At 44.4% G+C, this 21,279-nt stretch overlaps 1 protein-coding gene across 2 annotated transcripts in view; it reads left to right on the top strand.

Annotated features, from left to right (window-relative positions):
* The window catches only part of sik2b (salt-inducible kinase 2b), a 28,587-nt gene extending 11,487 nt beyond the window's left edge, over positions 1-17,100 (top strand). The window contains exons 4-15 of one of the 2 annotated variants that reach the window (XM_088381701.1): positions 602-763; positions 4,906-5,030; positions 5,110-5,233; positions 7,491-7,717; positions 8,273-8,428; positions 8,723-8,881; positions 10,036-10,267; positions 10,349-10,642; positions 11,878-12,035; positions 12,697-12,810; positions 13,067-13,155; positions 13,317-17,100. In XM_088381701.1, the coding sequence (XP_088237827.1) occupies positions 602-763; positions 4,906-5,030; positions 5,110-5,233; positions 7,491-7,717; positions 8,273-8,428; positions 8,723-8,881; positions 10,036-10,267; positions 10,349-10,642; positions 11,878-12,035; positions 12,697-12,810; positions 13,067-13,155; positions 13,317-13,974 (2,498 nt within the window). In that variant the 3' untranslated portion in view covers positions 13,975-17,100. The remainder of the gene's footprint in view (positions 1-601; positions 764-4,905; positions 5,031-5,109; positions 5,234-7,490; positions 7,718-8,272; positions 8,429-8,722; positions 8,882-10,035; positions 10,268-10,348; positions 10,643-11,877; positions 12,036-12,696; positions 12,811-13,066; positions 13,156-13,316) is intronic. The other variant, XM_088381702.1, reaches the window with a different exon arrangement.
* Positions 17,101-21,279: the final 4,179 nt, after the last annotated feature.

The raw sequence follows: 21,279 nt of genomic DNA on the forward strand, positions 1-21,279 counted from the left end.
TTTTCTCTGATGTTAGCAATTCCTCTACCGTACCGTGGGTAATTTAACATTCCCTCGGAGCAAGAGAAAAACGAGTCTTAACGTCCTCGAGATGCTTTTATTTCACAAGACTTTGAGGCCTTGAATAATTTGCCACTTGATGTGCGTTGCTGGCTCGTGGGAAATATTTTGCTCTACTTAAAATATTTGATGTGCATTTTCATCCAAGACATGGGTGTCAAACTCAAGGCGCCGGGTCCAGATACGGCCCACCACATCATTTGATGTGGCCCGTGAAGACAAATCATGCATCGACTTCATGTGTCAATAGTAAAATTACAAATTGTCTTCACTTTTAGAAAAATAGATAAATTACTAGCATTTATTACCATTCATTTTTTTTAAAATTTGAACAGTTTTTACTAGTCTCTGATTTTAAAACTTCATTTTATCAGGTGACCCAAGAATTTTGTTTTAAGATCACACCAACAGACCCCTTCAAAATTTCCCGAAGGTGTCAAATTGGTTTGAGATTGTTAACTGTGAACAAATTACCATGTGATTTTGTATCACTGGATTTCATTTATCATTTTAATCATTTTCCTCTCTACTTTTGTTGCAGACTATCTGGCAAAGCACGGCCGACTAAGTGAGATAGAGGCCAGGAGGAAGTTCTGGCAGATCTTGTCTGCGGTGGAATACTGTCACAACCGCAAAATTGTCCACCGGGATTTGAAGGCAGAAAATCTGCTGCTGGATGGCCACATGAACATTAAAATTGCAGGTATGACTATGCACACACAGACAAAAATTTTGATGCAATAAATTACGACAAGTCAAAAGCAATGTCTTATTTTCTTTGGTTAATGTTCATTACATTTTTATTATAAATATTGTTATTGTGTTTTTTCGTTTTTTCCTTTCATTAAGTGGTGGGGAGGGGGCATGGGGCAACAATTTTGTCAACATCTGTATTCCCCTGTTGGTGTGAAATCTAAAAGGTTTTGATCCATAGCCGTGCAATGGCGTCAGGAGTGACGCACTTTAGAAATGTCTTAACTACCTGCTCTGGCCATTCGCACTTTTGTGTCGGGAAGTGGTTGGGGGTTGCGTGCGAGATGCCTGTTTGCCGGAGCAAATTCTGGAAAAGGCTGTCCTTTCAAAACTGATGTGGAAAGAGTGTGAAATGCCTCCTCGGGGACACCACAGCTTCATATTTGAAACATTAAAGATGAAGGACAAAGGAGAAACAATACCAGATGTAGGCTTGATGAAATCAATGTGGACAGTTTTAGTAGTATTTATGCTAATTTAGAGTTACTGTGTTTAAAGGCAGCTAGTCAGGATGTCACTGGGTGGAACAATGAAGAGAATAGTGATGGCTGAGATAATAAGTTGCTGTTAATTCTGTTTATGCTCAGGAGCTTGTAGTGCCACTGAACTGTGCCGTGTTTTACTATTGTTTCAACAGCACATAAGGAGCAAATTTGTCCAAGAACATCAAATTACAGCAGCTGTTTGTTTATCCGCAATGTTCCAAGCCGAAAAGGTTAATTTTGACAGAAGCGTATTACTGTCATTTTACTGGCACATTGGTCCATTTGCGTGGAGATGTTATTACCTCAATTTAAAGAGACACTTTTGACTCGCAGCCAATTGTTCACGTCACAGATGAGCTTTGAAAAACAATGAACAGAACATTACTTGGCTAGCGATTAGGCGGAAGGAAGAAAAACAAAACTCTCTGGGGAGGAGATGAGCAGCATTGTACGCCGTCTGCTTTTTACCCAGAATGCACTCTGACAAATGGAGGGATATGATCAACTGAGTGTAAATGTGGACTTCTTTGTTTTAATTGACATGAATGCAAAATTGGCAGCGCTACAAAAATGGCTTATTAAAATGACAGCAAATTACGAAATACTATGAATCGTCAATATTGGGGGTGGGGGGAATCTTTTCAAACTAATTGGGATTGAATCAATAACGCCCACGCGACTCAAACCGCCGAAGCTAGAAAGAAATTTTACATTTCCTTTTTCATCCCCCCCCCGACATGTCATCAATAAACATGTTGTCAATATTTCTTATACTTCCTATTCCACATATTCCTAACATTGGAGCCAATTGAATTTTCACTCATGTCTCTTCTCTTCGGGTTAGCTATTTGAAGCTCATCCAGGTAGCGGTCAGTGAAAAAAGGTCAGGCTCAAGTAGACTGCTGAGTGGAGGGGGCACCACAGGCAGCAGGGGGGTGCCCTTCATGTTTCCACCTCAAAAAGCCTTTTTACATGCAAGGTGGGCTGTTTGAAGCTGGGTAGAGAGGTGGTTGAATATCATTTGCAAAACCAAAAGGACACTCAGATCTCCAGTTTCCTGGAGCAGCACTAAATTGTGAATCTTTTAAGATTGCTGCTGAAGTGGAATACAATACCACATTTTATTTGGATCTTCACCATCTTGAATGGGTTCTTGCCCATCGCTCAACAAAATTATATTGAATTGTATTGAGTGGGTTGTTGTGTAGTCATCCTAACATTGCTAATGGGCAACTATGAAAAGATAGCCTTCTTGACAAAGGTAAATAAGACACTGTTGTTGTTCAGCCTCAAGCATAACACCACCATGGTGACATATGACATGTTTGTGCAACAGAAGCTCGAGTTAAGCCATCGGGGCAAAGAGATGACTCAATCATCTATCTGTTTTTGGCACATGGAGATATCTGCAGGCACTAGTTAGCTTTAGCCACCAACAGCTCGCGACTAATAGAGTATTTTTTTAAAGCCTCATTTTGAGCAAGCACTACAATTTGGTTCATTTCACCACGGTATAATTAGGGTCAAATAAACTGTAAACATATTTCTTGAGCTCGGATGTCTTGGCATCGCGTGACGGCACCACTTAATCGCCTGGCAGCACAAACTTTGATGAGCCTTTAGCTGTACACATTTTTAGTGCGCCATCGTTAAGGCTAATATTATGCTAATGTCGTTGTGTGTGTCATACACACACAAGCGCAACTTGCCCACAGCGTGCGGCAGCGTTTTGACGTCAAACGGGCTGCTCAGTATTCCGCTCCACGAAGTGGGTCACAGCTTGTGAAGCTAAATCTGCACTGGCAATAACGCACTCAAAAAAAAAAACCTCTTACCTGTGTCACATCACAGCAGCATCACACAGCAAGCACCATTACTGTGGAACATCATTTTGTAGTATCGGTGGCACTTCTTATGGAGTTCTAGATGTTTACGTGAGAACATTTGTCACCCCAATAATTAGAAAAGGTTCTTGGTGCCGAACAGAATTGTAGAACTCATTTTGTCTCACGCTGCACAACATGTGAGTCTACACTCGTGGACATCACCTCCCGGCCTAATCACCGTTATTTATTCGTTGTGCTTTATTTTCCCCTTTCCTGTTTATATAACTGTGTCAAATGATGGAAAAAAAAAAAGCATGGGGACAAAGGTTTAAGTGAGCACCATTGTCTACGCTTGTTATCAGTGGCTGCCATAGGAATCATGGATCACATTGGTAAAAAGCAAACAATACTAGTTTATTATCCTGACCTGTAACTTTCCATACGCAACCACATTTTTTTTTAAAATCCATTTTGGCCACTGGAAATCTAAGACACTGCTCATGAGATAAAAATGTCCTTTGTGGATAAACGCCACATACATTCTATATTAATAGACAGTCTTTTTTTTTATTCATTTCTCATTTAAGATGCCTCTGTGTTTTTACAGCTACTACAGCTTGAACTTTGATTTTAAGACGTTGCCTCAAAGTGTGTGTATTTAGTGTGTGTACGTGTAGACACTTCTCGTGTCATGCTTTTCGGTAGATAAAATCAGATTCGTTTTTGCTCTCCAGACAACCAGTCGGAGCAAAGCCTTTGATGAGCTCATGTGATTTGAACATTCGGGGGCCCCTTTTGCTCAGGATACAAAATATTTGGCTTATAAAGTACATGATGCAAAGCCCACTGATACTGTAAAGATGTTACACGCCTTACTCGATTCTATTAGGATTTCCTAGAAAAGTCAAGAAAAATGGAAACGTATTCATTGAATACATAGGGAGGTCATTTTCAGATGGCCCATTCTTACCTAATTTCTGTATTAGACATCGTTTAAATTTTTTTTTGTAAGATTATCCCCATTTGGTGTTTTCTTTATGCAGTCATTAAAAAAACATAAAAATAAAATAATGAAATGTTGATTGCCTTTGGTTGTCAATATGAGATTCCCTTTTTTAATTTAACCAAAGACATATATTTTGACATTTTCCATTATATGCTAATTTATTAAGTTGCACCTATCTAGAAAAACAACTCAAGAACTTGGTTTTGAGATAAAAACGCCTCCAGACTTTGACGATTAACGGGCGGTTTCGATTTGGTTGACCATCTCTCATCAAAGACATAAATGTTCTATGGCATTAATTAGACTAAACTGCTAATTGGCCAGCATAAAACAATTAGTATTTCCATCAAGCAAGCACAGTTTCAATCCACAAAACAAAAATATACAATAAATAGTTTTTACATACCTGTGGCGTCTCTGAGCTTCTTCATGAAAGCTCTTCCAATTTTGTTAGGACTTAGATTTTCCAACTTGGATCCACTTTTATCTGAGATGTCATAACTAATAAAGCCTTGTGACATCAACTGACAGTTTGAAGATGCTCATTTATTGTCAATTCTACTCGTATAGATGATACCACTGGATAATAGAATTGAAATAATAAATGATCATTTCATGTAATCATTCTCAACTGCACAATATTATTATGAACTATTACAATCCAAGTCCATGTTTTGCCCATCCATGAGTTGACTGCTTTGTAAACGTATCAAAGTCAGGATTTTTATCTTCTGGCAACACTTTGAAAATGATCCCACCTTTGTGTCTTTGGCAGACTTTGGATTTGGGAACTTCTTCGAGCCTGGCGAGCCTCTGGCCACGTGGTGTGGCAGCCCCCCCTACGCAGCCCCTGAGATCTTCGAGGGCCAACAGTACGAGGGTCCCCAACTGGACATCTGGGTAAGTTGTTGACAATATTCACTGGTGCTGTCCCATCTGATTTTTTATTTCAATTTTTTTTTTCTTTGGATTGTCCCAGAGTATGGGTGTGGTTCTATACGTGTTAGTCTGTGGCGCCCTGCCCTTCGACGGACCCACTTTACCTGTGCTCCGACAGCGAGTCTTGGAAGGAAGGTTCCGCATCCCCTACTTCATGACTGAAGGTAGGAAACCCTCCCTTGATGCTGTCATTGGCCATGCTAGCTAGTTAGCAAGAGATTATGCAGTTGATGGGCAACCGTGCCATTTTTTTTATGTTTGTGATTGGACCTTGAAACAACATGAAAAAGGGCTGGTGATGTTTAGAGAGTGGCAGGGAAACTGGCTGTTCATGAGAAATAAGAACAGTATGTTCCTCTGCTCCATCCATAAACCACTTGCCTGCTCTGTCGTGTTGCTCATCTCACCAGGCAGTAAATACGGTGGAGTGACAAAGTGTTTGTCCCTTAAATCTAAGAACTCCGTGGCCCACCCAAAGCAGCAACAAGCGAAATCAAGCCTTTGCAATATTGTAACTGGCAATGAGTGTTTCACATCTCGGTGGAGAGATTTTGGCCCACTGCAAACATGGTCTGCCACCATTCTCGCTATTCCACAGCTGGATGTTGGCACACCGCAGAGGACGCGTGAGTCATGTTATCCAGGGAAACCGTCAACCCAACACCGCGTTTCTATTTGTGCACGTCAGACAGTTGTGGCTGAAATGCATCAGAGACGGCAAAGCAGAGTATCATTAAAACTTAGGTCATTGGTTGTAATAATATAAATAATTAGCAAATCATTTTTTCTTCATGAGCATGTTATGTCCATATTTGAAGCCATTACTGCAGGGGGTTATGAAGAGTAATTTATAGCATTTTGCCCTAAGAAATCAATTTTAAAGGAACAATTCATCTGTTCACTTCTAATGAAAAGGTCATGTATTTATTTTATACCCTTTGAGCTAAAAGCTTCACAATCCTACGATTCAAATCACTTTTTCTGGTTCATAACTGCTTAACAAGGGTAACTTCTTAAACCCTAACCGATCTTATATAATATTCTTTGAATGAAGGAAACCCGAGTATAATTGCCGGTGGGTGAATATTCACGAGATAGTAGTTATTTTTTATTGCCCTTAATTCAGTGGCTAATAGATTAGCATTGTTGTTTTACTTATTAGCCATAAATCCAAAGATTTGCGGTTAAAATATTTTATTCAATGACATTTTGAATTATATTTGCATCAAGTCAAGTTTATTGGTATTGCTCTTAATAACAAGAGTCACAAAGGGCTTCACAAGCCCGTAGTTGACAATTAGGGACATCAAAATCTAAATGTACTCACTTACTCAACTCACTCCATCATTTAATTTTGGCAACAACAATTATGACAATGTATCGCTTCATATAAGTCCCTCTCCACATGCCTAATGGCCACTAATAAAGCGTCGCTAATGAAGTACCCGCTTCTTGATCGGAGTGGAGTGCCGTTCCTCTTGGCTTCATGCAATTCTACACCACTCGGAGGCTGTGAGTGTTAACTGGGATGCTTCTGTGCTTGAGTCATGGTGGTGGTGGTGGTGTAATGTCCTGGCCAGGAACGGCGTGTCAGTCAGTCAGCCAGCTTCCATCCGTGTTGCCCCTGACGTAGTCCACAATCTTCTCGGGGCAAGTTAGACCTTTGAGCGAACATATTCGTCTTCGGGTGTTGCTATAAACACAGCTGTAGCAACAAGGACAAACCTCCTTTAACTTGCCGAAAATCCGACGACGATTGCTGCTAAGAATGTGTTGAGATGAACTTCTTCTCGGATCTGCACGTAACAAGGGTGAACATTTTATTCAACTTTCTGGAAGGCTGAAAATATGGATTGTGCATCTTACAAGGTGCGTCAGACAAGTTCCAGGATTAGTGCCTTAAAAGAACTCCAAACTTTTTCCACTTTGAAGCAATCCCATTGGAGTCAAACACACTTTGCCAACCTTCTCCGCCACACCTTGGAAGGATTCTTCAAACGAAAAGATTATCTTTAGAGCTATTACGGCAATCGCAGCGTCCTGATGATTGTCAGAAAGGGAATAATCGACTCCAATTGATTGGCTTGCGAACGATCCCAGGTGTATTACACCCTGCCAAAGCATATTTCAAGAGCCTCGCAGCAGTCGGTGCGAATGGCTCAGAGTGCCGTGCGGCAGCTCGGAATGCAGTTGAGGCGTTGCGGGAGCAGGCAGGAGACCTTAATCCTGTTAAGAACCCAGCTGTGACTGACGTCAATCTCATCCAGCCATTAACGAGAGGTCAGGAGATTTTATTTGGGCGGGAGGGAACTTGAAAGGACTGTAGACACTGCGGTCTCACAGAGGAAGAAAATGACATTTTAACGAGAATCAGCGCTAATTTGTTCATTGCCATTTTATTTTTTCTCCTATTCCCCTTAGACTGCGAGCATCTGATCCGCAGGATGTTAGTCCTGGATCCGTCAAAGCGTCTGTCCGTAGCGCAGATCAAAGAGCACAAGTGGATGGCGCTGGATGTTCCGGTGCAGCGGCCCGTTCTGTACCAGCAGCCCGTCTCCGCCGAGGGCCAGACGGGCGTGGGCGAGTACAGCGAGCAGGTCGTGCGCTTGATGCACAGCCTTGGCATCGACCAGCACAAGACTGTCGAGGTAATGAGGCAGATTAGAATGTTGGACATTATTCATCACGAATCGTTTAGGATGCAGTTAATATACACAAGTAAATAGAAATTACGTAATATCTTTGAGTAGCTCTGTCACAAGATAGAAACATATGAGAGGTCTTTGATTTCCGAAAACCACATAATCACAGTACACACCACACGGCATTGCAAAATAGGACTCGGAATTCGGTAATGAAGGAATTTTGCTTCTGGCTTGTGTGCAACTGGAAAAAAAAAGGCATAACGGAGGTTATTACTGGGCCAACATGAGGGTTAACTGAAATGTTGCTAGAGGAGCAGACGTTTGGGAGAGATGGAGAACTAATACTCTAATAATAAGTTTTGGTCGCTTCTTATATCAAACTAGGTTCTCTGGGTTTTTTTTGTTAGCAAATCACAACATTAAATGCAGGTGAAGTCAATCCAATAATATGACATATTCAGTGTCAGGTGACATTTCAGGATGAACCTGACCATTTGTGAAAAAAGAAAAAAATCTTGATCAAGTGATGTCATCGAACATGTGCTGTCTGTGCTCCAGTCTCTGCAGAACAAAAGCTACAACCACTTTGCTGCCATCTACTACCTGCTGGTAGAGCGGCTCAAGGCCCACCGCTGCAGCTTCCCCGTGGAGCAGAGGCTGGATGCACGTCAGCGGCGGCCCAGCACCATCGCCGAGCAGACGGTCGCCAAGGTAGCTCGTGAATAATCCATAGCCCGCGTCCTCGCTCGCCGCCATGATCAAAGTCCTCTTATTCACACCTGCATCCACTGACCACAATCATTTCTTTTCTCCAACTGTTCTTCCTCTCAGCCTTCATCTTCATCGCTCGCTTATGCATTGTTTTCTCGTCTCCTTCCTCTCACACACCCCCGTTTAATTGCTCGTACCGTTCGAAAACGGCAGCATCCCCGTTTGTCGCATGGCCGTGCTCGGAGAGTCAACAGCTGCGATTTGGAGAAAGACTCAGTCTTACCCTTCTCCCCGCAGTCGACGAGCGGTTCAGCCCAGGTGGGCTTACTCCCGCAGGGGGTCCGTCTGCTGCGATCTCCCGCCGTTTCCCAAGCCGCCTCCGACGCCTTTACCTTCACCCAGCCCACGTGCGCCCTGGAGCAGAACTTCATGGCTGAGGACGTCAACACGCCCAAAGTAGGTTCAGTGAACAGCAGCAAACTCAGTTGGCTGAGACACACGTGTCTTTGGAACCCCCATGTTCGCGTGCATGTTCTCTAACCTCATGTGACGGCCAATCGGCTTTGGTTCTGGAAAATGCAGTTATTACAGTCATTATCGTGCTGCCAAAGAATGTCCAGAAACATTATCCTGATGCGCTCTGACAGTGATTGGTTTTGATAAGCTCACTCGTTGTGAGTCACAAGTGTGTGTGTGTGTGTGTGTGTGTGTGTGTGTGTGTGTGTGTGTGTGTGTGCGTGCACGTCATGCTCCTTTGAGGGCTCCGGCATTTGCTTGCTTCGTCAACCTGCCAGAGTTCAGATGACTCGTCGTCTTATGTAAGCTCCAAGCTAGTGTGCGTATCAGACAGGACAGCGACCTGTCCTCCATATGCGTAAGACTCACATAGACTCAAAACACACTTTTTTTTTTCTTCCTGTTTATCTGTGCCAACTAGTGACCTTCTTCCTGCTGGCCTGTCGTGAGTTGGCTTCTTATTAGAGTCCCACCACCACACACACATGTAGTTTTCATTTAGCAGTCCCCAAAATGTACTTTGCAGAACCCCCTCAACCAGTGGCTCCAACCAAATGTGATGTGTGTGTGTGTGTGCGCTAAGCAGAGCAGTGCAGGGAAACAGGCGTGCGTGCATGTGTGTGTCTGCGTGAATGGAGCTCGGTTATGTAAGCAGTCCTGCGATGATGTGACTGACTAAATGTGTTGCCGAGCGAACACGCATGGACGGGAAGCCGCAGCGCTCAACCGCCAAAGTGAATACTTAGGTTTTTCCAAGCCGTTAACTCAAATGCGTTTTTGGTATTTCCTTTCCTTTACTTTTAATTGTTACTCTACTTTTTCTCGTCGTTTGTGTCTCAGTGACGGTTTCTCGTTGTGTTTTTGTGTGTGCGCGCGCGTGCGTGTGGCTGTTGAGTAACTGCATTCCGATCCAGTGCACTAGTGAAAGCAGATGGAGAACTTGGGCAAAGTTGCTGTCTCCATACCGACAGCAGGCTGTTATTGCAACAAGTCATTTGCATGCTTTTGAGTGGATGTGGCAGTGAAAATCCAGTTGCTGACTCAAAGTGGGCAATGAGGATGAAAATAAACGTATCTCCTACATCTCTTTAAAGGTAAACGGCTGCATGCTGGACCCCCTGCCTCCCATCACTGTACTCCGCAAGTCCTCCACCTCGTCTCCTAGCAACATGATGGAGATGTCGATTGATGAGGGCATCGAGACCGAAGAGCCCGACGCGGAGGAGGACGCGCCCCACATGTCTTTGGCCTATCTGGCCGCTCGTTTCGGCCAGAGGCGACACACCCTCTCTGAGGTCACCAACCAGCCGGGAACGTCAAACCAGGGTATGATGCCTTCAGGTCTTATGTGCGTCTCCCCCCCCCCCCCCCCCCCCGAGTCTTCCACTTAAAATCCTTTTCCACCAGGTAAACTGTTCACCCTGGGCCACAACCCCTCCACGGGCAGCGTGGACTCTGACATGGGCTACGACATGGGCTCCATGCACAGCGACCTCAGCCTGCTCGAGGACCCCCCGTCGCTCAACGAAGTGGTGCTGGCCAACAGCACGGCCCCCCACGTGCCCCCCTCGTCCTTTCTGAGCACTCGGCCGGCCAACCCGGCGATGGCTGCCTTGACCTCGCAGCACAGGGACACCCACAACCGTTCGCCCATCAGCTTCAGAGAAGGACGGCGCGCTTCTGACACCTCACTCACACAAGGTCAGGAGCCCACTCACGCTTATCAGTGCGATTCAACATGCGTGCAATTCAAGTTCAGATAGATTGAGCCAGCTCGCACTGACAAATCCTGTATGACCGGCAAAGTCACCGGCGCGGAAGGAGACGAGCGTGACTGCGAGAATGAATAAGTGTCAGATCATGTCTCTTTGGATGCTGTCATGAGGTGGCGCGCTGTGGGGGGGGGTTGACATGCAACAGAGCACACAATCATAACACGCCGGCTGCAGCTGCTCTTTCACACCCTTACCTGCACATTCACTCATGTGCATATAGATTCCAGATTACAAAGTGCCTCATTTTCACACTGTCGTTCACGCCCTCTTTCTTGCCCTCCCTCCTTATCACCTCATCTACTCGGGCCCTCCGATGACTCTGATTCATGAATCACCGACTGATTTTAGAAAGTTTCAGCCCACACATGTCGCCATCTTACCATTTCTCCCGCCACCCCTTTCGCCCCGCTTGTCTTGCTTTTCCTTTAGACATCACTGTAGACGGCTTGTTACCAGATTGTGATGGCATTCGGTCGAGGGGTAGACCTTTCAAGACCAAATATGGATCGGCACAAAATCATACAGCTTGAGAGATATTCAGCTACTGCACTTGCCCTGTCTAGATCGGTATCAATGTTTAATTACATCACCCCATGCCCGATCCTGCCATAAAAACAGCAATGAAAATCTTGGTGGGGGGTAATCAAGAAGGGATTTCTGAACACTCTCTTTGCCATTCCATATACTGCCTCCCTGATCTTGGCCCACACGTTATAAAACTCGCATGCACTTCTGCCGAGCCGAAAGGATAATTACAGCTTGAAAACATTTGTTTCTCCAGCTCCTCATTGACAGCCTGCAATGTGTGCGCTCCCATTTGCTGTTTGTGTGACTTGTTTCTCTCGCTCGCTCGCTCACTCGCTCGTTTTCATTTTAAATCCTCTTTGGGGAGAGAGAGTCGATGCGGCGGATTCTTTTGCGTCAGACTGCTGACTCGGGTTAGAAATAACTCCCACCAGCACAGTGAGTCAGGACATATCGTACACGGCCGTTGCTCGTCACCACTGGATGGCTCTTATCAGTCTCACGCAGTGTCATATGTGCGCACACACACCAACACACCCACTACGGTTCAGTGACGCGTGTGGAAGGAGATGTGTCAGAAAAGGGGGGGGGGGCAATTATAAAATCTGACGTTCAACATTCTCAATATTCGCACAGGTCTGGTTGCCTTTCGACAGCATCTCCAGAACCTGGCGAGGACCAAAGGAATCCTGGAACTGAACAAAGTCCAGATGCTGGTGGAGCAGATGGGCTCGGGTGAAATGACAGCCATGGCACCCCCGGCAGCCCAGTACCACTTGCACAACCTCCTGGAGGTCAGTCGCACTCGAGAATCCGGACATAAACACACACGCATGGCAGACTCATTGCTTGGCAGTTCATCCACTATCCTCACCCCATTTTGGGCAGGGGAGGAAAAAAAAAAGACAGTCACTGGGGTTGTTGTGTAACCCCGAGAGAGTTGGCCAACCGAGGCTTGTTTACCGTGTCTCATCCCCTTGGGGCCCGCAGCCTGGGCCAAAGTGAATGCCGCCATTGTCAAAGGCTGTCAGACTTAGCCATAGCAGAGACTGGCCGTTCAATAAGCCCAAATCACAAGCCCGCTGAATGAGACACACTGTACGGGAACAGGAGTTTTCCAGTAAGTCTAAACATAAACACACAATTAATAGGCAAAAGTGACTAGATCTGTTTGTTCCCGTTCGTTCATAATGCAATAACACGGCGCCCCATCATCCTTTTAATATGCCGCTTGTATGTAATCCCCATGGAACATGGCATTTAGTGAAAAGGCATCTGGTTGATCAGTCAACACAAAGGCATTTTGGCAGCCACATTGTACGGATAAGCCACTTAGACCGAGCCACGAAGCACCCAGGAGCACACGGCGGCAGTGTTAAGTGTGTCCTTGACTTTACGGCATTGCGTGTAGTCGTGGACATCCTGTTTGTGACTTGTCAATGTTTGTGTTGGAAGACCGAGGCAACCAAGCAACAGGAAGGCCCGACTTTGTACCAAGGTGGGCCGCAGCCACCCCTCCTGTCCCGCAGGCAGAGTTTGGAGACGCAGTACCTCACCCATCGTCTGCAGGTACGCTCCGATGGGACACAGCACACCTCCATTACATAGTCAATCAGCCTGAACTAGTTGAACTCATTTCTTCAGTGTTGACATTTTGGAGGATCTTAAGCACATTTTGTTTGCAACTGGAGACAGAAATTGGCTCATATTACAAAACTCAGTAGTGGTCAGATGGCCCCATAATGGGGTTTGAATTGTTTGTAGCTCATCCAAGACCTGACGTTCATCGAGCTGAAAGCCGTCTTGTGTTTCTTGTGTCCATTAGACGGGCGTTTTGGCAAACAGTCCTGCAAGCTGTCAGATGTACTGTAAGGAGTCCCCCCGAAGTTTAGAACAACAGCTACAAGAACACCGGTAAGTCATTACTCCAAATTGTCTCATTGCTAACCAAAACAGCTGCACTTATTGACATAATAGACATTTTTAGTTACACCCGTTGTTTGATCAAGTTCTGATTTTGACAACCAAGGCATAAACAGTATTTAGCGCCTAACTCGGCCGTGTCATCCTCACAGACTGAACCAGAAGCGGATGTACCTTCAGCAGTCGCAGGGTATAGGCCTGCCCGTCTACTTCAATCAGATGCAGATCGCTGAAGGCTCCTATCCAGCGACTGGTGCCCCTCTGGACCCGACAGCCTCCCAGAACTCCCCCCAGGTGTCCCCGATGTCGGCCGGCGGCCCCCAGCCTCAATCGCAGCCGCAAGCCTCGCCGCCTTACAGCCACCCCCACAGCCTGAGCCCCCTTCTGGAACCGGGGGAGGGCCCTCTTTATGACCCCTACATGAGCCACCACCACTACGCCCAGCATATGCTCCCTGTCCCCCACCTTCAGCACCACCCCTTGCAACCTCTCCACCATCAGCACTTCCCCCACCACCACCAGTCGCCTCATGAAACCTCAGCCAGCAGCCTCGGTTTCTGCTACCCTGTAGAGCAGCAGTCCTGCTGCCCCTCGGCTGAAGCTCCGCCCCCAGGCCAGTATGAGTTCCCACTAGACCTAGGGCTACTCCCCCCTCCCATCATAGGCGAGGTGGAAGGGCCCGGGGCGGAAGCCTCATGTGAGCCGGGCCAGCGTGAGGGTCTGGTTCTGGCCGAGCTGCAGAGCCCGCTCCTGGACAGTGAGATGATGGAGACGGTGGACTCCCAGCATGGCTTTGTGCTGGTCAACTGAAGACTCGGGTGCTATGGGCCGGTTTGAAGCAGTATTAAGCACAGAGATCCCGAAGAGCAGAGGGATTTGGAGACACGGGCGTAGCAGCGGGGAAAGTGCAGATTTTCGTACAACCAACAAAAACTGAATTTCTTACTTGGGATGAACCTTGGAGAACCTTTCGTACCAAAATCCCTCCCTTAGCTGACCTCCTTTCCCTCCCTCTCCTCCCCACCTGTCGAGCAGGACAGTGCGGCGGGAACTCATGTTGACGTCGTGTCGCTGTGGCGAGGCTGCTCCAGCGGCAGCCCTCGTGAGACGACGACAATCACGTGCAGCGTTTCACACACAAATGGCTTGGAAGTGAGCGCTTTTTGGACTGGGTGGCAAGCAAAAGCACAAAATGGCTGCCAGGACCGCAGGTTGTTTGAGCACTAGTTTGATATCTAGCTTAAGGTCCACGTGCTTCCACGCTCATTGTGCTCACCGGTATGACAATTCTCAAGCTGAGTGAGCATTTATCAGTGAGATAAAGAACCGGTAATGCGAGTTCAGTGTGCACCACGTTTGAAGATAATTGCTGAAAACATGCAAATTTGCACCATTTAAAATTTTCCTGATATTTTGGTGGGGCTGTGGCTAAAAGTTGAAATTTTAGCAATTGCCATAAAGCTGCTAGAGAATTTCTTTGCAGTGCTGTAGATTCATCACTAAACAAGTCAAGCCGACGAGTGAAAACAAAGAGCGTACGAAAGAACACATGGACCTTAAACTGGACTTGCAGGAAGTGCTCAAAAGGCTCGCCATAGGCAGCGTTGTTTTTCTGCTCAAATAAGACACCTTGACAAGAACCGCAAGTCGTCGTTTTAGCGGAGAGAAGAGACAACGGCCCTCGTTTATCACAAAGCACAAATTCAGGTGTCACTTTGCACTCTGGTGGGTTGTACGGTAGCGGGTGGGCGGGCACAACGGTCGTATTGACCACTCGCAACACTAACAATAGCGGCACGCAGTATTTTGACAGGAGCACTCACCAAGTGGATGACTACACAACACAACACATTTCCTCACTCTCCAGTGCTTTTTTTTTTTTTTTTTTGGCAACTACTGAACTAACACTACTGAAAGGCTTCTCCACCTTCTATCCTGAGGAGCGCTTGATTTGTGGCTGGTGGTAAACGAGGGCTCCCGTAGTTGAATGTTTGGTGACAACAACTTATTATTCTACCTTTTTGTGGCAATACTGAAGCAATATTAATCTTCTGTGATGATGATGATGATGATGATGCGCCTAAGGTGCGCGGCTCACTCTGATCTGATTCGTCACGCGGAACTGTTGACATCAGCAGGAGTGTTTTTTTTCTTTTGTTTTGTTTTGCACAAGTCGGCGAGAATGTCACGTGACTGAAAAGGACGAGGTTTTTCGTGAACGAATGTAAAGGATGACGCCACGCGTGACCACTTTTGGGGTGAACGGCAAAAATGGTGTCGAGATGAGAGACTTTTTTTTTTTTTTTTGCATTATTTTATTCTTTAGTTTTAGCAGCACTCAGACTGTGATGAATACAGTTGAAGTATCTTTCCGACAAGTGACATTTTGTGTGTGTGTGTGTGAGTGTGTGTGGTCAAATCAAATTGAAAATTAATTCTTTGGCGAAGTGAGGTGTCTAATAAAGTACACCGACCGTAGCAACAATGGCAGACTTGGAGGTCAAATCCACCATTCAGACCTTTCACGTACTTTTCTTATCAATAGCAATAGACATCACTTATTCACCAAGGACTATTGGAGCCAAGCTAAAAATTAAAAAAAAAAAAAATTGAATACACAAGTCAAATGATCATATGAGGACTTCTCTCACAGAATGACGTTTTCCCTGAAAATTGCGACGTTTCTTTTAATGTTACAATTTGCACGTGCACCCATTAAAATGACAGCATTGATGACTATCTGATAAAATTAAAACAATTGTAATGCTACTATTTTGTTACAGTTTCAACTTGGTCACGTTCTCTCAAAATGATTGTCCTCGTAAGATTACAATTTAAACATTCGCTTCTAAAGGTCACAACTTCATCTTATTACAACTATTCTCGTAAAACGAGGACTTTTTTCCTCTGAAAATGGTGACTACTGTTAGAATGTTACATTTTTTTTCATTCAAGCATTACAAGTTGAACACTTGTCATCACATTCCGATTTTTTTCCTTGTCAGATTACAATTTGATATTCACTCAAAGAATTATGACTTCATTGCAATGACAAATTTTCATGTTATTGTTATGAAATTACATTTTTAGATTGGCCCTAATATTCATTGGTACTTACAGCAATGAGGCCCTGTATATTTTTTCTTTTCTCGTAACATGAATCGCTTGACACCTTAACATGAGTTTATATCGATTTACAGTTCCATTTTGTCACCTCACCTCGCCATCGTGACAGTAAAAATTAGTAACGGCAGCAATAATAACCCACAATGCATTGCAGCCATAAGTGACAGACAAAGGTGTGCAAAGAACTCAAAATATTGTATCCATATTTTCAGGTAGCTCAGGTTTACTGGAGAGAAATGTATTACTACCGCTGTAGGACGTCAACTCATATTTGTCTGAAAAAGTGTACAAATTAGCGTTAAATACAGCGAGCTGGTAGTGTTTGTATTCTGTGTGCCTTTTACTTTCCACATTTCAATTTATCGATTTATTCATGATTAGCTTTTGTTTTTTGTCATGCCCCCCCTCCCACTCAAATGAGTACAATCCCATTTTTACAAAGGTACAAAAACCAAAGTCCCTCAAAGATTTTGCTAGTATGAGCCGCCATCTTTGTGACTTTAAACAATGTTTTTTTTTTTAAAAAAAACAAAACTGTTGGCTCAGTGGCCGCACGTGTCAAAAGTATTCTAGCAATATATTTGTGTATAGGTGAAGACTGAAATAATCGGGAAAGTAGTATTGGATACAATACATTCATTTCACACACACACACATACATACCCCCCCCCCCCCCCCCCGCCCACTCGACTCCCTGCGGATGGAACACAACAACATGAAATAGACTTTTCTATATTTCCCCTCATTGTTGTCGACCACACATAAGCTAACTTGCTGTTGAGATTAAAAAAGGGTTATTGAACAGCTAAATGCTTCCTGGTCTTCTTTTGTCTAAAACTCTACTCGTAAAAAGAATACAATTGTGCTCTGACGCTGTCTTAACATGCATGCAACTTTTTACCAAAAACTCTAGGAAGCGAAACAAAGGAGAGCTGCATGACTCATCAGAAATGACCTCACCCTAATGACTCTGACCATCAGTACAGATTTTTCATATTTGTTCAATGTTTTCAGCAATGACGGAGTGAACCACTCAACCCAACACAATCCCATTACTCATATCAGTTATTGGTTTTCTTTTTTAGTATGTACTGTGGATTTAAAAGTATACACACCCCTGTGCAAATGCAAGATCGATCATTTCAAAAATATTTTCCACAAGCAATGTTACTGTTAAGATATCAAAAAAAATAAATCTGGGATTGTGTTGCAAAAGTGTGCACACCCTTGTAATTGGGATGAAACTTGTGTCCAGAATTAACCAATCGTATTTAAACCCAAAATAAAGTTCAGATGTTACCGTAGGAATCTTGTGATCGTGTGCTGACACTGACTGTCGGCTAGCAGGAATTTAAGCATTGTTTTGCAACCCTGTTATTGTAATTAGAAGAATGCTCAAATTTGTTTTCAAATGGACTTGAATTTTATTCTGTTATAAAGGATTTCTTGAGCAATGTATGATATGTTTCCCCACCCAATGTACAGGGAAGGTGACAATACACCAGAGAACTCATGTGGTAGAGAACACCTAATCCCTGAGACTAGACGCAGATGAGATGGGGGACTGATCTGACCTCTTCATGGAAAAGCAAGGCGTTATGGCTTTCCAGGGAATATGATCATGTCAAGTGTGAAGGACACATTCGTGACCTCAGTGGACATGACAGTAAATCCAATAATAATGCAGGGATTTGTGATGTTTTTTACTGCCATATTTTCAAATTTTAAAAACCATGTATAGAAAGTCTTTTTTTTGTAAAAAAAAAAAAAGACTATTTTAGGGAAAAAAATTGCAATGTATAGTAAAAGGCTTTTTAAAGGGAATGTGTATGCATAGAGTCTAGGGGTACACTTTATTGACTTTTATCCAGTCTGTGTGGTATCAATGCCTGCCTGGATTTTGGTAAGGATCAAATGTGGCTTCTTTAAAAACAAAAAAGACTATGTATAATAAGGGGCTCCTGGAATGTTATGTGGATATTTCCATCTTAAGTCTTGCTTGCAGTGCAAAGCCGATAAGAAGAAAAGGCACAACTCAACAGCGTGTGTATTTTTCCTCCTCAGTAAAAAACGCACACACACACATCAGGTCAAAGTATGGTGTGATGACATCATCCGTTGCCACGACAACGGGAGGGGGCATGACAACATCCAACTGCGTCTTTGCCAGCAAGATGAATGAAGAAAAAAAAAGGAATCCGGATTAGAGCTGAGCATTAAAAAAGAAAACATTAATAAGGTTCTACCTTCTCAAGATTAACATGCATGTTGAAATGACTCAGTGCACTTTTCCTTTATACTTTTACTGGATGTGACGTAAATAACATGAATCATGAGGATTATCAATGGAACAAAGACAGGCCTCGCTGTTGAGAGCTTGCATGAAATCTTCACGCTGCATGCAGGAATGCGCGCAGACACACGCGCGCACGCGCACGCCTCAAGCGCAAGCAAACACATACTGACCAGTAGTGATGTGCATAACAGTTCTTTTAAGAGAACTGAATCTTTAGAATTAGTTCTCTCAAAATGATTCGCTCAAACGAATCGTTCAACGAATCGGCTGGTTGATCTGTGACGTCACACGGACACTCCATTAGTCCTCGGGGCTGCGTTCCAACATGATTTCCAAGTGACCATCGTTAAGCGCAGGTGCGTGAAAACTTTTAGCTTCTTTCACGTTCAAAAGGAGCTAAAAGTTTTCACGCACCTGCACTTAACGAGGGAATCACACGGACACTCCATTAGGTACACCGCCATTTTCAAGTGTACCTAATAACAGGCCACTTTATTAGGGAAATATCATGGTCAAAGGTCACAGGTGTCAAGCTCTAGTCCTCGGGGCCGCATTCCAACATGTTTTCCAAGTGACCCTCGTTAAGCGCAGGTGCGTGAAAACTTTTAGCTTCTTTCACGTTCAAAAGGAGCTAAAAGTTTTCACGCACCTGCACTTAACGAGGGAATCACACGGACACTCCATTAGGTACACCGCCATTTTCAAGTGTACCTAATAACAGGCCACTTTATTAGGGAAATATCATGGTCAAAGGTCACAGGTGTCAAGCTCTAGTCCTCGGGGCCGCATTCCAACATGTTTTCCAAGTGACCCTCGTTAAGCGCAGGTGCGTGAAAACTTTTAGCTTCTTTCACGTTCAAAAGGGGCTAAAACTTTTCACGCACCTGCACTTAACGAGGGAATCACAGGGACACTCCATTAGGTACACCGCCATTTTCAAGTGTACCTAATAACAGGCCACTTTATTAGGGAAATATCATGGTCAAAGGTCACAGGTGTCAAGCTCTAGTCCTCGGGGCCGCATTCCAACATGTTTTCCAAGTGACCCTCGTTAAGCGCAGGTGCGTGAAAACTTTTAGCTTCTTTCACGTTCAAAAGGGGCTAAAAGTTTTCACGCACCTGCACCTAACGAGGGACTCACACGGACACTCCATTAGGTACACCGCCATTTTCAAGTGTACCTAATAACAGGCCACTTTATTAGGGAAATATCATGGTCAAAGGTCACAGGTGTCAAGCTCTAGTCCTCGGGGCCGCATTCCAACATGTTTTCCAAGTGACCCTCGTTAAGCGCAGGTGCGTGAAAACTTTTAGCTCCTTTCACGTTCAAAAGGAGCTAAAAGTTTTCACGCACCTGCACTTAACGAGGGACTCACACGGACACTCCATTAGGTACACCGCCATTTTCAAGTGTACCTAATAACAGGCCACTTTATTAAGGAAATATCATGGTCAAAGGTCACAGGTGTCAAGCTCTAGTCCTCGGGGCCGCATTCCAACATGTTTTCCAAGTGACCCTCGTTAAGCGCAGGTGCGTGAAAACTTTTAGCTTCTTTCACGTTCAAAAGGAGCTAAAAGTTTTCACGCACCTGCACTTAACGAGGGAATTACACGGACACTCCATTAGGTACACCACCATTTTCAAGTGTACCTAATAACAGGCCGCTTTATTAGGGAAATATCATGGTCAAAGGTCACAGGTGTCAAGCTCTAGTCCTCGGGGCCGCATTCTAACATGTTTTCCAAGTGACCCTCGTTAAGCGCAGGTGCGTGAAAACTTTTAGCTTCTTTCACGTTCAAAAGGAGCTAAAAGTTTTCACGCAGGTGCGCTTAACGAGGGTCACTTGGAAAACATATTGGAACGCGGCCCCTCGAGGACTTGCGGTCGACACTGCTGGTTTAAGTGAAAAGTGCCACACCCGCCCTCACCCCCACTTTCTGATTGGCTGGTTGATCTGTGACATCACTCGGACACTCCATTAGGTACACCGCCATTTTTAGGTGGCACCAGCTTCAATGGGCATTACCGACACCTACTGGTTGAAGTCATATGAACTGAAAAAAAAAACCCGAATCACTTTAGGAAGTGATTCGTTCATTCTCGTTCACTGTAAAGATTTGTTTTTTTGAACGAATTGTTCACTCACGAGCCAACACTACTGACCAGCAGATGGAAACAGTCACAAGTCACTCGACACCGTTCCAGTGCCAGGATTAGGGAAAAAAAACATGTAATGAATGGTAAAAAAAAAAAAAAAAAAAATTTAATCAATCGACCAATTAACAGATTAATAACATTGCCATTTATTTCATTGGAGAAAGGCAATTTGAGAGGTGTTTTAAGTTACAAATTCAACTTAGTACTATACACTTTATTTGATTACACTGAAAGCAAAATGTGAGCCATCATTTAGACTGATGGTTATTTGCCCGTAGACTAGAGCGCAACTGTCTTTGTGTTTAGCTTGTGTGTACTTGTGTGTGCGTGGGTTTTGCTCAACTACTTCCACTGGAAAGAAGAGTCACAGTCCTGGGAGGCAGCTTCATTGACGTCAGGACCTCTCACGGCTGTCTGCTGCCTCGCCTGCTGAAAATAACAGCATCCCAATGAAAGCAAGCGAACGGGTGGCCTCGAGTGGATTCACTGTTTCCTTTCCACGTAATCTCCTTTTAATGAACATTAGGGCTCCGAT

The sequence above is a fragment of the Syngnathus floridae genome, chromosome 7 (genome assembly GCF_059516105.1).
Source record: "Syngnathus floridae isolate MCC-2025c chromosome 7, RoL_Sflo_1.0, whole genome shotgun sequence".
Taxonomy (NCBI): Eukaryota; Metazoa; Chordata; class Actinopteri; order Syngnathiformes; family Syngnathidae; genus Syngnathus; species Syngnathus floridae.